General features: G+C 43.0%; 1 protein-coding gene and 1 long non-coding RNA gene across 21 annotated transcripts in view; one reads left to right on the top strand and one right to left on the bottom strand.

Annotated features, from left to right (window-relative positions):
* The first annotated feature begins 1,647 nt into the window (after positions 1-1,647).
* Positions 1,648-3,473, top strand: LOC143527701 (uncharacterized). 2 transcript variants are annotated; one of them, XR_013134246.1, is made up of 4 exons: positions 1,648-2,262; positions 2,509-2,627; positions 3,204-3,326; positions 3,405-3,473. It is a non-coding gene; the product is annotated as an uncharacterized LOC143527701 (long non-coding RNA). The 2 variants fall into 2 exon arrangements; XR_013134240.1 differs by lacking the exon at positions 1,648-2,262 and having other exon boundaries at positions 2,497-2,627.
* A 5,938-nt stretch (positions 3,474-9,411) lies between these two features.
* Positions 9,412-14,770, bottom strand: part of LOC143522869 (uncharacterized) — a 34,631-nt gene continuing 29,272 nt past the window's right edge. For all 19 annotated transcript variants that reach the window (XM_077016791.1, XM_077016800.1, XM_077016825.1 and 16 more), the window contains 6 exons: positions 13,991-14,230; positions 13,497-13,754; positions 12,631-12,933; positions 11,951-12,220; positions 11,308-11,391; positions 9,412-10,681 (listed from right to left, as the gene is read on the bottom strand). In XM_077016791.1, coding sequence (XP_076872906.1) covers positions 10,615-10,681; positions 11,308-11,391; positions 11,951-12,220; positions 12,631-12,933; positions 13,497-13,754; positions 13,991-14,230 — 1,222 coding nt within the window. In that variant the 3' untranslated portion in view covers positions 9,412-10,614. The remainder of the gene's footprint in view (positions 10,682-11,307; positions 11,392-11,950; positions 12,221-12,630; positions 12,934-13,496; positions 13,755-13,990; positions 14,231-14,770) is intronic.

Here is a 14,770-nt window from a genome sequence, read left to right as displayed (position 1 = left end):
CGTCCTCGGGGGGCGTGTCCGCCATACTGACGTCCTCGGGGGGCGTGTCCGCCATACTGACGTCATCGGGGGGCGTGTCCGCCATACTGACGTCATCGGGGGGCGTGTCCGCCGCGCTGACGTCCTCCGGGTTCCGAGCCGGCCACTCCTGGGGTGAGTGGCTAGTACTCCCCCCCAAAAAATTCTTGGGGGCCTTTGGGGAGCGGCTTCCGGGATCAGCGGAGGGAGGTCTTCTTCCACGGGGTCCGGGTTGAGCCTGGAAGAACACACAGACACAGAAGCCTCTCGGTTGCTCTCTCTGTGACGGCTCCGCCTCCTCCGAGGCGTCGGGAGCTCGCAGTGGTCACCGAGAGCAAACCGAGGGTTAAGCCAACGCTCATCTGTGCGCTCATTCCGTCTGCCCGCTGCTTGCACTACAGGTTGCTCACGCCTGTGGTGTTCGCCAAGCGGGGCAGACTCCCAGCGCTCAATAGGAGTCTCGTCGCGAAAGCCAGCCAAAACCGAAACTGACTGCGCTTTCTTCTGAGAGCGACGAGACTTCCGTGTTCCCACAGCGCCAGGGGTATTCCTGTCTCCGGCTCGTTCGCGCTGTAACACATGAGAGTTAAACTGCACGGAAGCAGCCAACAACTCGTTACAGTGACTAAACTCACCGGAGTCTCGCTCTCTCGCTGTGTCCTGGTATGATCCGTGGTTATGTAACGTGGCTCGCGCCACGGAGCGAGGAGACGGACACAAATGCAGAGATGAGCGAGATTTAATACAGGGAATACCAAAACCAGAGTCGATAGAACAGGCAGGGGTCATAACGTGCAAGCAGTCCGAACAAGAACAAGAAACAGGCATGACGAGACGAGAACAGGGAAGACTCACGGACCAGGCAGGAACAAACAGATGACGGGAAATACAGGGCTTGAAAAACAACGAACGTGAAAGCACAAACCGACTGATAGAACAAAACCACGGATGACTCGACTGGGGGAATGACGGGACTTAAATACATAGAACTGAAACAAGGAACAGGTGATAACAATGACACGGGGCGTGGTAGCAACCGAGGAATCACGGAGAAAACGAGCAGGGCGGGATAAACAGGCACGGGACACAGACACAAGGGAACCCGGAGTGACAGCTAGGAGAGGGGGCGTAGCCATACGTGACACCCCTCTAATTAAGGCTACATTGGTCCTACATTAATGAGACTCATACAATCAACATGATTTGCTCTCAACTATATCATTATAAAGTGATTTTGACCTACCATCATCAGAGACTGAGTTATAAGGGGGTGCATTTTACGGCAGGCCACCTGCCGGAAAATGCACCCCCCTCTAATTTAGGCTACAATGGTCCTACATTAATGAGACTCATAGAATCAACATGAAATGGTCTCATCCATGTAATTTTAAAGTGAATTTGACCTACCATCAACAGAGACCGAGTTATAAGGGGGTGCATTTTCCGGCAGGCTACCTGCCGGAAAATGCACCCCCTCTAATTTAGGCTACATTGGTCCTACATTAATGAGACTCATACAATCAACATGATTTGGTCTCAACTATATCATTTTAAAGTGAATTTGACCTACCAACAACAGAGACTGAGTTACAAGGGGGTGCATTTTACGGCAGGCCACCTGATGTCTCAGAGGACATCAAACGGATGGATGAGCTCCGAAGCCTGGCAGTCGCGAATATGGAGAAAGTCCAGGACATGACTAAAAAAAAACTAAAGTCAAGTGGCCCCAAGACTAATTTTAGTGTTGGTGACAAGGTATGGAGGCAGAATATTAGGAAACAGCAGAGGAAAGGAGGAAAGCTAGACCCAAACTTCCTTGGACCTTTTGAAATTACGGGAATCCAAGGAAAATCTGCTGATCTTTTGGGGAAAAATGGTGCTGTCTTCCTCAAAGTAAATATAGACCACCTAAAACCTGCCAAAGAGGAGATGCCACGAATTCCACACAGGCTTCCGGATCCATCAGCTGATGTGACCTCACCAGTTCCATCAGCCACCGTGACCTCACCAGTTCCATCAGCTGATGTGACCTCACCAGATACATCAGCCGCCGTGACCTCACCAGTTCCCTCAGCCACCGTGACCTCACCAGTTCCATCAGCCACCGTGACCTCACCAGATACATCAGCCGCCGTGACCTCACCAGTTCCATCAGCTGCTGTGACCTCACCAGATACATCAGCTACCGTGACCTCACCACCTTTGCCCACTGGTGTCACAGTGCCAGAATCGCAAATTGAATAAGTAAGTTTTTGAAGTTTCTCCTGTTAGAGATTAACATCATCGCAACAACTGTCATTAGTCTGCAGTTTAAAGCTGAGAACAACTAACATAATTTAAATGATGCATTTATTTCTCTAAGTGAATTAGGTATTAATGATGTCTTAATAAGCTATGATATTTTTAATGGTACTATTTTGCAGAGTTTATGTTAGTTATAACTAAACAAAAATTACAATAATGTAATGTACAAATATAAAATTGTTGCAGATGTGTATGAGGCATGGGCAGGAAAAAATGCCCATGTAATACTATCAAAGATTGGCCCATATAAAATGTTTTACTGGGACATTGCAAGACTCCGTCCAGACCAGGAAATCGAGAGTGAGGTAATTCTTCAAATTTTTATATGTGAACAGATATAGACAAATCTATGTGGATTAATCACTTCCCTGGTGTACTCTGTAAAGCAGTGCCAGCGCCAGGACATATACAGTGGGGGGCGTCAGAAAATTTCGGGGTGGCGAATTTAAGTTGTTGAGCGGGGGGGGTGGCGGCGTGTGACGATTGTTGAGCGGGCGAGGGGGCGCTGTGCAGCGATTGTTGTAAAATAAATGGGTCTTATTATTTACGTTGAGGGGGCAGGACACCTCGCCTGAGGGGGCGACGACCCCTTTCGCCCCCCGTGGCACCGGCCCTGCTGTAAAGTAGCTTTTAGATAGAGAATTTAAGATATAATGTGTAAATGTGCACTTAATGACCTTACTCCAACATGTGTGGTTATTATTAGTCCTGAGATGGTCCTATGGTGCTCTCTTCAATAGTAGAAAGGGTGGAGTGGGGTTGTCCAGCATCAGCAGGACTAACCCTTGCAAATGTGAATGGATATGGCAGTCACACCTGCACGTATATACTGTTAAAATGCATTTTTACTTATTATTCTGTAAAAATATGATATTTCATAGGTTATAAACGCTTACCTAGCGGTGCTGGTGAAGAATTATAACAGCCACAATACCAGTCGTGCAGCAATGATCGACACATATGCAATGACTGCAGTCTGGATGAAGAAGTTTTCCAGAATTAAGGTGTGTTTTGCATTGGTTAACAAATGTAAATATCTCATATCCAAATACAGCATTCACTACCTTTGGTCTCATTTACAGATAGACCCCAAGGATTACAAAATTATTGTGGGTGTTGTCAATGAGCACCAGCACTGGATGCTGACGGTAAGAGTTACCATATTTTAAACTCAAATATAAGTGCTCATCGAGTCTTTTCAGTTAAGCTGATAATAGTTATGTACTTAAGTTCTGCAAGTCAAATTAAAAGGAAAAAGATTTGGCAGCAGCAATCATTCTCCTTATACAAACTGGCTATTCAGTAAAGGTATGCTTCAAATACTGCCTGCTGGAAAATGCACCCCCTTATAACTCGGTCTCTGTTGATGGTAGGTCAAATTCACTTTAAAATTACATGGATGAGACCATTTCATGTTGATTCTATGAGTCTCATTAATGTAGGACCATTGTAGCCTAAATTAGAGGGGGGTGCATTTTCCGGCAGGTGGCCTGCCGTAAAATGCACCCCCTTATAACTCAGTCTCTGATGATGGTAGGTCAAAATCACTTTATAATGATATAGTTGAGACCAAATCATGTTGATTGTATGAGTCTCATTAATGTAGGACCAATGTAGCCTAAATTAGAGGGGGTGCATTTTCCGGCAGGTGGCCTGCCGTAAAATGCACCCCCTTGTAACTCGGTCTCTGTTGATGGTAGGTCAAATTCACTTTAGAGTCACACAGTTGAGACCATTTCATGTTGATTCTATGAGTTTCATTAATGTAGGACCAGTGTAGCCTATATTAGGAGGGGGTGCGTTTCTCGGCAGGTAGCCTGCCGTAAAATGCACCCCCTTATAATTCAGCCTCTGTTGATGGTAGGTCAAATTCACTTTAGAGTTACACAGTTGAGACCAAATCATGTTGATTCTATGAGTTTCATGCATGTAGCACCAGTGTAGCCAATATTAGGGGAGGGGTGCATTTTACGGCAGGTGGCCTGTTGTAAAAAGCACCCCCTTATAGCTCTCACTTTTTGTTTGAATGTTGTTGATTCTAGCTCAAAATCATTGTAGCCATATAGACACAACCAACCAGCTTTACAGATGCAACACCATAACTTTAATATAAAATGTATATGCAAGTCAGTTAGAAAATACAGAATACTAATTTTATAATTATATCTCAGTATTAAATATAACAGGATGCACTGCTGTCAGGCCTCGTCGTCAGTACATGGTTTTTCTAACAGACTGAAACAAGCACAGCACTCACATACAACACAGTATGTGTCGAACACAGGACATAACTGAAATGAAATGAAATGAAATGAAATGTGCCATATTTTTGTCAATTGTGATTTTTACACCCCAATCGAAATTTGTCCTCCGCTTTTAACCCATCTGTGCAGTCAGAACACACACACACACTAGTGATTACTAGGGGGCTGTGGATCACACGTGCCCAGAGCGGTGGGCAGCCCTAGCCCGGCGCCCGGGGAGCAGTTGGGGTTAGGTGCCTTGCTCAAGGGCACCTCAGTCATGGCCTGTCTGGGAATCGAACCCACGACCCTCCGGTCACAAGTCCAGTTCCCTAACCGCCAGGCCATGACTGCCCCATCCATGCCTTCATTGCAGCTGTTGTTGATGCTATCAATCAATGAAAACATTACTTCGTAAACTCTTTAATATGCCAACGTTTTGTAAAATCATTTTAAAGTCACTACCTTTTGGTAATCACATCGCTGAAACCATCGTTTTTGTACATTATGCATGATTTATCGTGTAATCATAGTATAAAACTACATTGAGCTCTTTTCTGTAAATGAGTGATTTCCATCAACGTTAACTGAAAAGTAAGATACTTTTCTCTCGCTATTTTAGCGATATCGAAGCGGATTGTATCCGTTTTCGAAAGCAGACCGTATTGTGCGCGTTCACGAGAAGGGGATGCATTTCACGGCGGGGGTGCTGAATTCGGCACTACACCGGCCACCTCGCGTGAACCTCTGCGAGCGGTGGAGGCGTTTATACTTTCCGCTTTGCAGTGTTGTCCGAAACTATATGTGGTAGTATAAAAGAGACACCCCTCAACAAAAGGGGAATGAACACTTACCTGACGAATTTTAATGCTGTTTTGTGTTTCAGGTTTGAAGGTGCTGGAATGTAGGCTAAAGTTAAAATGCTTGAAATTGTAACTACTTCGTTTCACAACAAATATCTGTCTGACTGAACAGTTCACTTGCATTACGTTAACAAATACGAGCCTCTTGTAATTCCGAAACATGAGAGAACGTGAAGACGTTAAGATTGGGCGTTTTGAAAATAAACAACCATTAAATAATGTGGTAAAAAGCGCAATATTTCGGATCATTTCGAGTATATGTATAAATATTTAACTTAAGTTTAACGTGCTCGGAAATATTGGTACAAGCGCTTGAATTCCACTGTAACGTCTACTCCGCCCCAACCTATGTGAGATCTTCGTGTTTCCCTGTTATGTTTTTTAGTTGAATCTCCGTAGCGTTCTCCTGTCACGCCCCTTGATCTCGCCGCCCATTGTTAGTCTTGATCAGCTGTTTATGTTTAACTCCTTGATGTGTTTGGTTTATATTCCCGTGTGCCCAGTCTTTCCTTGTAAGTCAATTTCTGGTATTCATTGTTGCGAGAGTTGTATGTTCTGTTCCCCGTGTTTGTTATCGGATCTGCCCTTGGTGTTTAACTTTGATCATTGTATGTTCAGCGTTTGGTCCTTTCGATTAGATTTGTTTCGAGTTGTTTCGCAGATCATCCTATGTTTGGTTTTGTACTCTGTATTGAGTCAACGCGTTATTGTTTCCTGATGGTTCGTTAGTGAAGTTAGTTGATTTCGCCAGGTCTGTTTTGCATTAGTCCGGTTTATTGTATTGTCCTTTTTGAATGCGTTTGTTTGTTTACTGTTTGTGTAATAACTCGTTCATATTTTTGTATTCCTTGTCGTGTCTGAGAGGTGTTGGGTAACTAGTCTGTGTACTATTGTTCACTCAAGGAGTTTTACCATTGCATTCGCAGTATTTCGTTGTCTGAAGCTCCGAGTGTTAATGTAAATGAAATGCCTCGCCATTCAAGAGCGATTCGAGCCGATCAGGTTAGGAGACGGGAGGAAACTCCTACCAATAAATCTGACTCTCAGCAGCATCTGTGTCCTTCTCCTAGTTCTTGCATGTTACATCCACCTTATAAAGGTGTATGAACCCTGCAAACATGACTTTGCGCGTGCCGCGCCTCAGCGCAATGAACAAAGTTACAAAATTCGAGAGGTGCACGACCTCGCGTGCGCCGCGCTTCAGCGCGATGAACAAAGTCATGTTTGCAGGGTTCATACACCTTGTGGAATTCAAACACTTGTATGTCACTTTCAAGGTCCATTTCAATATTTCCCAGCACGAGCAAAGACACTTCGTCAGACGTTCAAAAGACGTCCACTGAAAAGCCAGAATGAAAGTTTTTGTGACGTCTTTTGAACGTCTATTGCTGCCGTTCAGTTGCAGTTTTTGCACGTCCACTGACATCCAATAAAGGTCCTAGTCAGACGTTCAGATAGAAAACTCGTCATAGACGTCCATGTTAAGTTAAGGTCCTAGTCACACTGTCAGATTTTGAACCAGTTTTGAACGTCCACCAGACATGCAAAATGGGTCTGGACTGACCGACGTGATACAGACATGATTTTAACGTCTTTCTGATATCTCATGTTTGTTGGGATAAGTTAAATATTTATACATATACTCGAAATTATTCGCTTTTTTTAATCACATTATTTAATGGTTGTTTATTTTCAAAACGCCCAATCTTAACGTCTTCACGTTCTCTCATGTTTCGTCCTGGAATTACAAGAGGCTCGTATTTGTTAATATCATATAAGTGAACTGATCAGTCAGACAGATATTTGTTGTGAAATGAAGTTACACTTTCAAGCATTTTTAAACACAAAGCAACATTCATTTGTTTGTTTATAAAAAAATTAAAAAGGCTTTAAAACGGAAATTAGCACAGTATCTGACTTTGGTATCGAAAATGGTATCGAATTTCAATATTTTTTTAAGTATTGTATCGAAGTTGTAATTCTTAGTATCGTGACAAGCCTTTCAAGCATGAGGGCCCCTTGCTTATATTTTGCCTAGGGCCCCAAATTGGCTAGATCCGCCACTGGTGCTGCATCAACAGAACATGCACACAGTAAACAATCAACAAACAGTAACATTGTAACAATATAGAAACATTTATTACTATTTTATGTTTTAATGTAAAATCACACAATTTTATTTTCATTCAAGATCTTTATTTGTAATATAACAGGAATACTTATTTAGTTAGAAAAATACTAGTGGTGGGACTTTAACGCGTTAATTTCGATTAATTAATTACAGGAAAATTAACGCACTAAAAAAATTAACGCATTTTAACGCATTTAACGGACGAGACACTTTTGCACCGTGGAATGTTTCTCAGTGCACGAGTTCCAGACATACAGATTATATGGACGCACAATAAGATCATGATGGAGATGACTGAAGAGGCTACGCTGGTGGATGGGAAATTCAAATATAAACTTCCAGATGGAAGTAGGCTACAAACAAAAATAGTGTTATTTACACTTTATGTAGGAAGGAGTTCGCTTATCACAGGAGCACTTCCACCCTTCGTTACCACCTCAACGCAAAACATGTTGCGGCTAAAGCTGGGCGTACACTGTACGATATTTTAAATCGTGTACTCAGCTCCAGCTCAAACTGTACGACTAAATCGCAGGGAGAGTCGGCTCGTGGAGCTGCTTCAACAGTGCGATACTCTCACGAGAAGCGATTTGAATTTCAAACATGTTTGATGTTCTTGCGACGCTGCGATTTCTGATCGGGAGTTGGTCTGAGGTGTGAATCGCTCCTCGTTTACCTGTGTAAACTATACGATGCACGACACACGATTGAGCCGAAACGAGTGAAAAATCGGCTGAAAATGGGCCAAAAATCGCACAGTGTACGCCCAGCTTAACGCGCAGGTCAGTAATGATAACTTAGCTGCTAAATGTATTCCTAGTACGATAGGGTGACCAAACGTCCGTAATTCACATCCTGTGAGGAAATGTCCTGGTTTTTAAATTACCTTCATTGGACCATTAAGACTGGATTAAATTTTCGCAAGTGGCCGTAGCGCGCGACTCCGCACGCGTTTATACATGACGCGTCACATTATTTGTGTTGTTCGCTCTCTGTGGTCGAAGATAAAGGCTTACAAGAAGCGCTGCACATTGCGTCAACTGATGCAAGTTACGAACTACCGTCCAGGGGTGAGTTTCCCAAAACGTTCTTAGCGCCAAGTACTTCTTAACCTCGTACGTAAGAATGAGGTAACGAAGTACTTGGCGCTAAGAACGTTTTGGGAAACTCACCCCAGAAAGACAATGTCGAAGAAAATCCAGCAGCTGTATGATGAGGAATAGGAAGTAAAACAGGTTATTGTGAAGAGCGCCACAAATGTGGCTCTGACTGGGGATCACTGGACCTCTGTTAGCAACAAGAATTATCTTGGTGTCACAGCTCATATTATAGATGATGAATCTATAGATGATGAAGATCCAGTCATTTGCTTTGAGCATGCAGAAGACCACTTCTAGGCACTATGGAGATGCCTGTGGCAGAAGCCTGGGAAATTAAAGAAATTGCTAAAATGCTATTAAAAAACATCTTCTGATTTACTTCAATTCTTCCAATATCCTGAGCAAAACTCCCAAAAATTAAACAACATTTTTGATCAGAATTTCCAATGTTCTGAACTGTTTTCTGCACACTACACATATATTGGTCTGTGTAGTAGACTGGTGGAAAAATAAACAAGATGTTGAAGTTTATGATTATGTTCATTGATTCATTCATCATTCAAACTTAAATTAATATTTCTCATGTTAAATACTGAAATGCGATTAAAATGCGATTAATTTCGATTAATTAATTACAAAGCTTCCGATTAATTCGATTAATTTTTTTAATCGCGTCCCACCCCTAAAAAATACACGCTGTTTCATACAGCTTTTGGTTGAGTGTGATTTATACAGAAAAGATGGGACACTGATTAAAGTTGATAAAAAACTTTATTCAAAACCAGTTACCAAAATATTTTAAATGCATTTTATAATGTTGATGTATTTAACTACTGAGACCAGAGACTAGCCGAGACTCTGTACAGATCACCTCACTCCTCTCTACACAAGACCAACAACATATACAAGAAAATAAAACACATAGAGAACAGAAGCATTGCCCAGGGAAATAAAATAAAGAGGAAAAAAAGCAGCGTGTTTTAATAAAAAGTCATCTAAAAATATCTTACTGCAATATATGTGTTCTGAGAAATAATGCAATACTATATGTGTTTTGAAAAATAATGCAATATTATTTAGGGCAATAATGTAATATTATACAAGTGTTTTGAGAAATAATGCATTATGTGTTGACAAATTGTCATGGTAGGCTGGGCTCCGAGCACAGGGGAGACGCCCACACCACGACACCTCACTGCCCCACCACTCCCATGCTCTCAATCACCCACATACTGACACGCCCCTCATTAGTGTTGAACACCTGTTGCACATTATCCTGCTTTAAAACCCTCACATGAAATACAATAAGTGCTTTGAGAAATAATGCAATACTATGTGTTTTGAAATTTTGAACACATTCAAATACTAATAAAATAACAATAAACATTTCTAAAAGTTCTTAAGTCACTCACAAAAGGGTTTGAAGGCCGATCACAGATCACATTGGGTTCCTGGATTTGTCATTAACGTATTAAGAAAAGTCTGGAAGACTAAATGCAGAGTACATGTGGAGACTCTGCTGTAACAGTGCAGAGTTCACACATCACAAGGCACTGATCACATTACAATACAACAACTTCAAGCATGTTACAGAACAAACAGAAAGTGGCATTAGGAGTCTTGACTCTTATTGGTCTAGAGCAGCAGTCTTTCTACAATCTAGTGTTTGCTTAAATGAAGACAGCAACAAGACAGACCACCATTCTGTGGGTTATGAACAGAAACAGGTCAACTCATTACACACATACAGCAGTGATTATTGAGTCCTTGGTGCCCTGAGCAGAAATTCACAGGATCCCCATGAGGAATTCAGGTCTCATACAGTCATATTCATGTATCATACAGTCATCATATTCAGGTCTCATACAGTCATATTTGTTGAATTTGGACAGTTATAATCTAGGCAAATCTAGTCTAGTACATCTCATCACTGCAGAGCCCACGACACATTAATATCACCAGATCTCAAAGCGCTTGTCTGAGAGGAAGAGACGTATGTCTGTAATTCTGTTGTTGAAGAGCCTGTAGATACACACACACACACATTATTTTAAAACTCAAATAAATGTCTTGCTTTGTTGTCCTTCATACGAGTTAGACATTAATTAGGACGGGAGCTCTGAGAGTCTCTGCTCCACAAAGCCAACTGTAGGCAGACAGACACAGACGAGACATCTTGGGTGTGACTAGCAGTTGCTCCTTTAAGTCGAGTTAAGCTATAGTGCTAGTGATGACAGCCACGTCTGGTGTATGTTCACTGACTTGGCTGCTTGGTTGTTGTATGTTTGTTTTTTTTTCTCTCTAACTCAACGGCCTGAAACTTTTAGAGTTGCTGCTGTCAGTCTCAGGAGTACAGTGGTATTTACTTTGAGCTAGCTAGCTATTTTCTAGCCTGTTGTGAACTAGTATCGGGTGAATTGTAACTCGCGGCTGGAGAGGTTAGCTGTGTTTTCTGTTTGTAATTCCTTGTAATCTGAGTCTCTGCTCAGGAGTTGGTGAAATGAGGGGAGTTTAGGGGATGAACAGGTATTGGGGAGAAACTGTCCTGTTCACTAGTGACAGACCTGTAGTGGAAGGTTGTGTCCCACACACACACACACACACACACACACACACACACACTCTCACACGCTCACACACACTCTTACCTCACAGTGTGAATATTGGTGTTGGTGGAGACAGTATCATAGATCCTCTTTGCTGACACATCAGTGATGTCATTGTGACTGAGGCTGAAATTAGATGAATTATGATTACCACATTGTACAGGAATCCCAACACAACAATGTAAATCAACACATTCTTGTAATACTACATTGTGATTTAGAGTGAATGAATAAATATATTTGTGACAGTGGACCCAAGACACTAATTGTCAGACATTTCAATGCTGCATTTTCCTTCATTTCTCAAGTACATGATGTTATTTCTCAAGTTCAACATGTTTTATGCATCAGGTAAGAAGCTGAAACATGAAGTTTCTGGTCATATTTGTTTTTACAGAGAACGTGTGATTCTACAAGATTACAGATTTGCTGCTTAATGTGACATCACTCCCCACTCTGTGATCATTGTTTCAATTCACAGACCACTATACAATGATAATCCCGCCCCCCATTCAAGCAGCCAAAAAGAGAGGTGGTCATTAGCATATGGAACACCCAGAACATTATGTTTACAAACAGTGTCCTTGAAACAGCGTAGTGTTGTAAAACCACTAGTTACACCCATGTGGGTGTAGAGTGTGTCCTCAACACCAGACTCTCTCCACCCTCCCCCTTCTCCACTCACTCCAGGACGTGGGCTTTGTGGAGCTGTGGACACAGCAGCTGCAGGCAGTGGTCAGTGAGCTGGCAGTGGCTGAGGTCCAGTCTTGACAGCCCTTCAGAATGTTCCAGAACCAGCGCCAGGGACCCACAGGCCTGCTGGTCCAGCCGGGTGTGACTGAGGTCCACCTCCCCACCCAGGGCCCGGGAGAGAGACACAGCACGTCTCACACACTCCAACTCAGACCCGACACGGACCAGAGACAGAAACCGGAGCAGCACGGCTTTACTGCACCTGGACACGCACGCACGCACGCACGCACGCGCACACACACACACACACACACACACACCACATTCACCAACATGGACACACACACACCACATTCACCAATATGGTCACACACACACACACACACACACACACCACATTCACCAATATGGACACACACACACACACACCACATTCACCAATATGGACACACACACACACACACACACACACACACACACACACACACACACACACACACCACATTCACCAACATGGACACACACCACCACATTTACCAACATGGACAGTTATATTAATATTAATACACTCACATAACTACTATCATCAATGCTATTTTCACACATTAATATGATATAACTCCTCCTCCTCTGCAGGAAGGTTAGTGTGTGTGTTGTGAGTGGGAGTCTTACTGCAGGGTGACTGTGTGTATAATGGGGAAGAGTTGCTCCACTCCTGCCTCCTCTATCTCACAGTCGTGTAGAGTGAGCTGTGTGTGTGTGTGAGCTCTCTGGACGGCCACGGAGACGACTCTGCAGTCCTCAGTGCTCAGAGTCAGTGTGTGTGTGTGTGAGTCTTCTCTCAGGTCCAGAGCAGAGCTGCAGGAGAAGTCCAGCCTGTGCTGCAGAGCAGAGAGCAAAACTACTGCTGCCCCCTGCTGGAGCTCAGAGACACTGCAGCAGTGGAGCAGCCTCAGCAACAGCAGCCTGTCCACACTGAGAGAAGAGAGACTATTACAGTAAGACATTCAAGACATTCATGTCCACACTGAGAGAAGAGAGACTATTACAGTAAGACATTCAAGACATTCATGTCCACACTGAGAGAAGAGAAACTATTACAGTAAGACATTCAAGACATTCATGTCCACACTGAGAGAAGAGAGACTATTACAGTAAGACATTCATGTCCACACTGAGAGAAGAGAGACTATTACAGTAAGACATTCAAGACATTCATGTCCACACTGAGAGAAGAGAGACTATTACAGTATGACATTCAAGACATTCATGTCCACACTGAGAGAAGAGAGACTATTACAGTAAGACATTCATGTCCACACTGAGAGAAGAGAGACTATTACAGTAAGACATTCAAGACATTCATGTCCACACTGAGAGAAGAGAGACTATTATAGTAAGACATTCATGTCCACACTGAGAGAAGAGAGACTATTACAGTAAGACATTCAAGACATTCATGTCCACACTGAGAACTTAGAAAAACACACGTACACACAGTTCTGTTTTATTAAATGTCTGATGATAAAAGTCCAAACCTGAGGTGGGAGACGTGTTTGAGCAGAGGTACGATGCTCTCCAGCTCCCCCTCTGGTATGGAGGTGAACAGCAGGCTGAGAGAGACTGCTGTGCAGTGCTGGAGGGTGAAGCACAGGGCAGCACAGTGAACAGAGTCCAGCTCTCTGCAGTTCAGGGTAATGCAGTTCTCTGTTGAACTCAACAGACTGGACACACAGTGAGCAGAGCCAGTCTGATAGATCTCTGTGATGATGGACAGTACACAGCTGGGACTCAGCCTGGGGGGATGATACACACACACACACACACACACACACACACACACACACGTACACACACGTACACACACGTACACACACGTACACACACGTACACACACGTACACACCACACAAACACTTCAATTCCCATATCTAACGTTGTGCAGTATAACTAAAGCACATTAACTGTTCATTGGACGTGTCGACTGTGTGAAGATCTTTAAATCTGAGCCACACATCACTGTTGTCTCTCACCGTCTGATCTGAAGTCTGTCCAGTACAGGCAGAAGTTCTCTGGGGTTTTGCTGTCTAATGTCACTCTTCCTAAAGTTCACAGTAATGCTCTGATACTGCAGGAAATAGTGAATCACTTCCCAGGTCAGAGTGCAGGAAGTCAGGTCTCCGCCCACTTTCTGCAGGAAGCAGTGAGTAAGCTCCTCCTCCTGAGCTTCATACACCACTACAGTCAGCTGCTGGAGAGTCTCCTCACACAACCTGCACATACACATCAGAAAATGGCATCACAAACTGGTACTTTTATCTATTGTGAAGGAAATATTGATTATATTCATGTGTGATTCATGTTAATCATGTCCATGCAGACACTATAGCATGATCTGTGTTGAAAGTACTGCTTAGTAGTTAACTGTAATCATATTGAAGATGTTTTTCTGTAAGACTGAAGTTTTCTGTGCAGCAGCAGAGTTAGTGATAATATTGCTTATCTGTTTCTAAGCACCCAAGGTTGAATCCTAGGGAAACTGATAACTGCTCCTGGGAAGCAGGCATCCTTAGTTTTTTCTACACACACACTTTGACTATAAGAATCTGGACTGAGAGAGACAGTTCAGAGTTACTGCATGAAGCGTAAGCTTCACATCATACTTTTATACTTTTATATTTTGTAACTCTCTTGCTATCAAATAAATACTGCTTAATATACTATAAGACCTCGAATTCTGTGCCATCAATTCCACCACAGAATTTGGCGTTGTCGGCAGGATGAGCGAGGATCGTAGCGGAGGAATGAACTGA

Source organism: Brachyhypopomus gauderio, chromosome 1 (genome assembly GCF_052324685.1).
Source record: "Brachyhypopomus gauderio isolate BG-103 chromosome 1, BGAUD_0.2, whole genome shotgun sequence".
NCBI lineage: Eukaryota > Metazoa > Chordata > Actinopteri > Gymnotiformes > Hypopomidae > Brachyhypopomus > Brachyhypopomus gauderio.
Note: the sequence above shows the minus strand (reverse complement) of the source record. Positions and strands in the feature narration are given on the sequence as shown.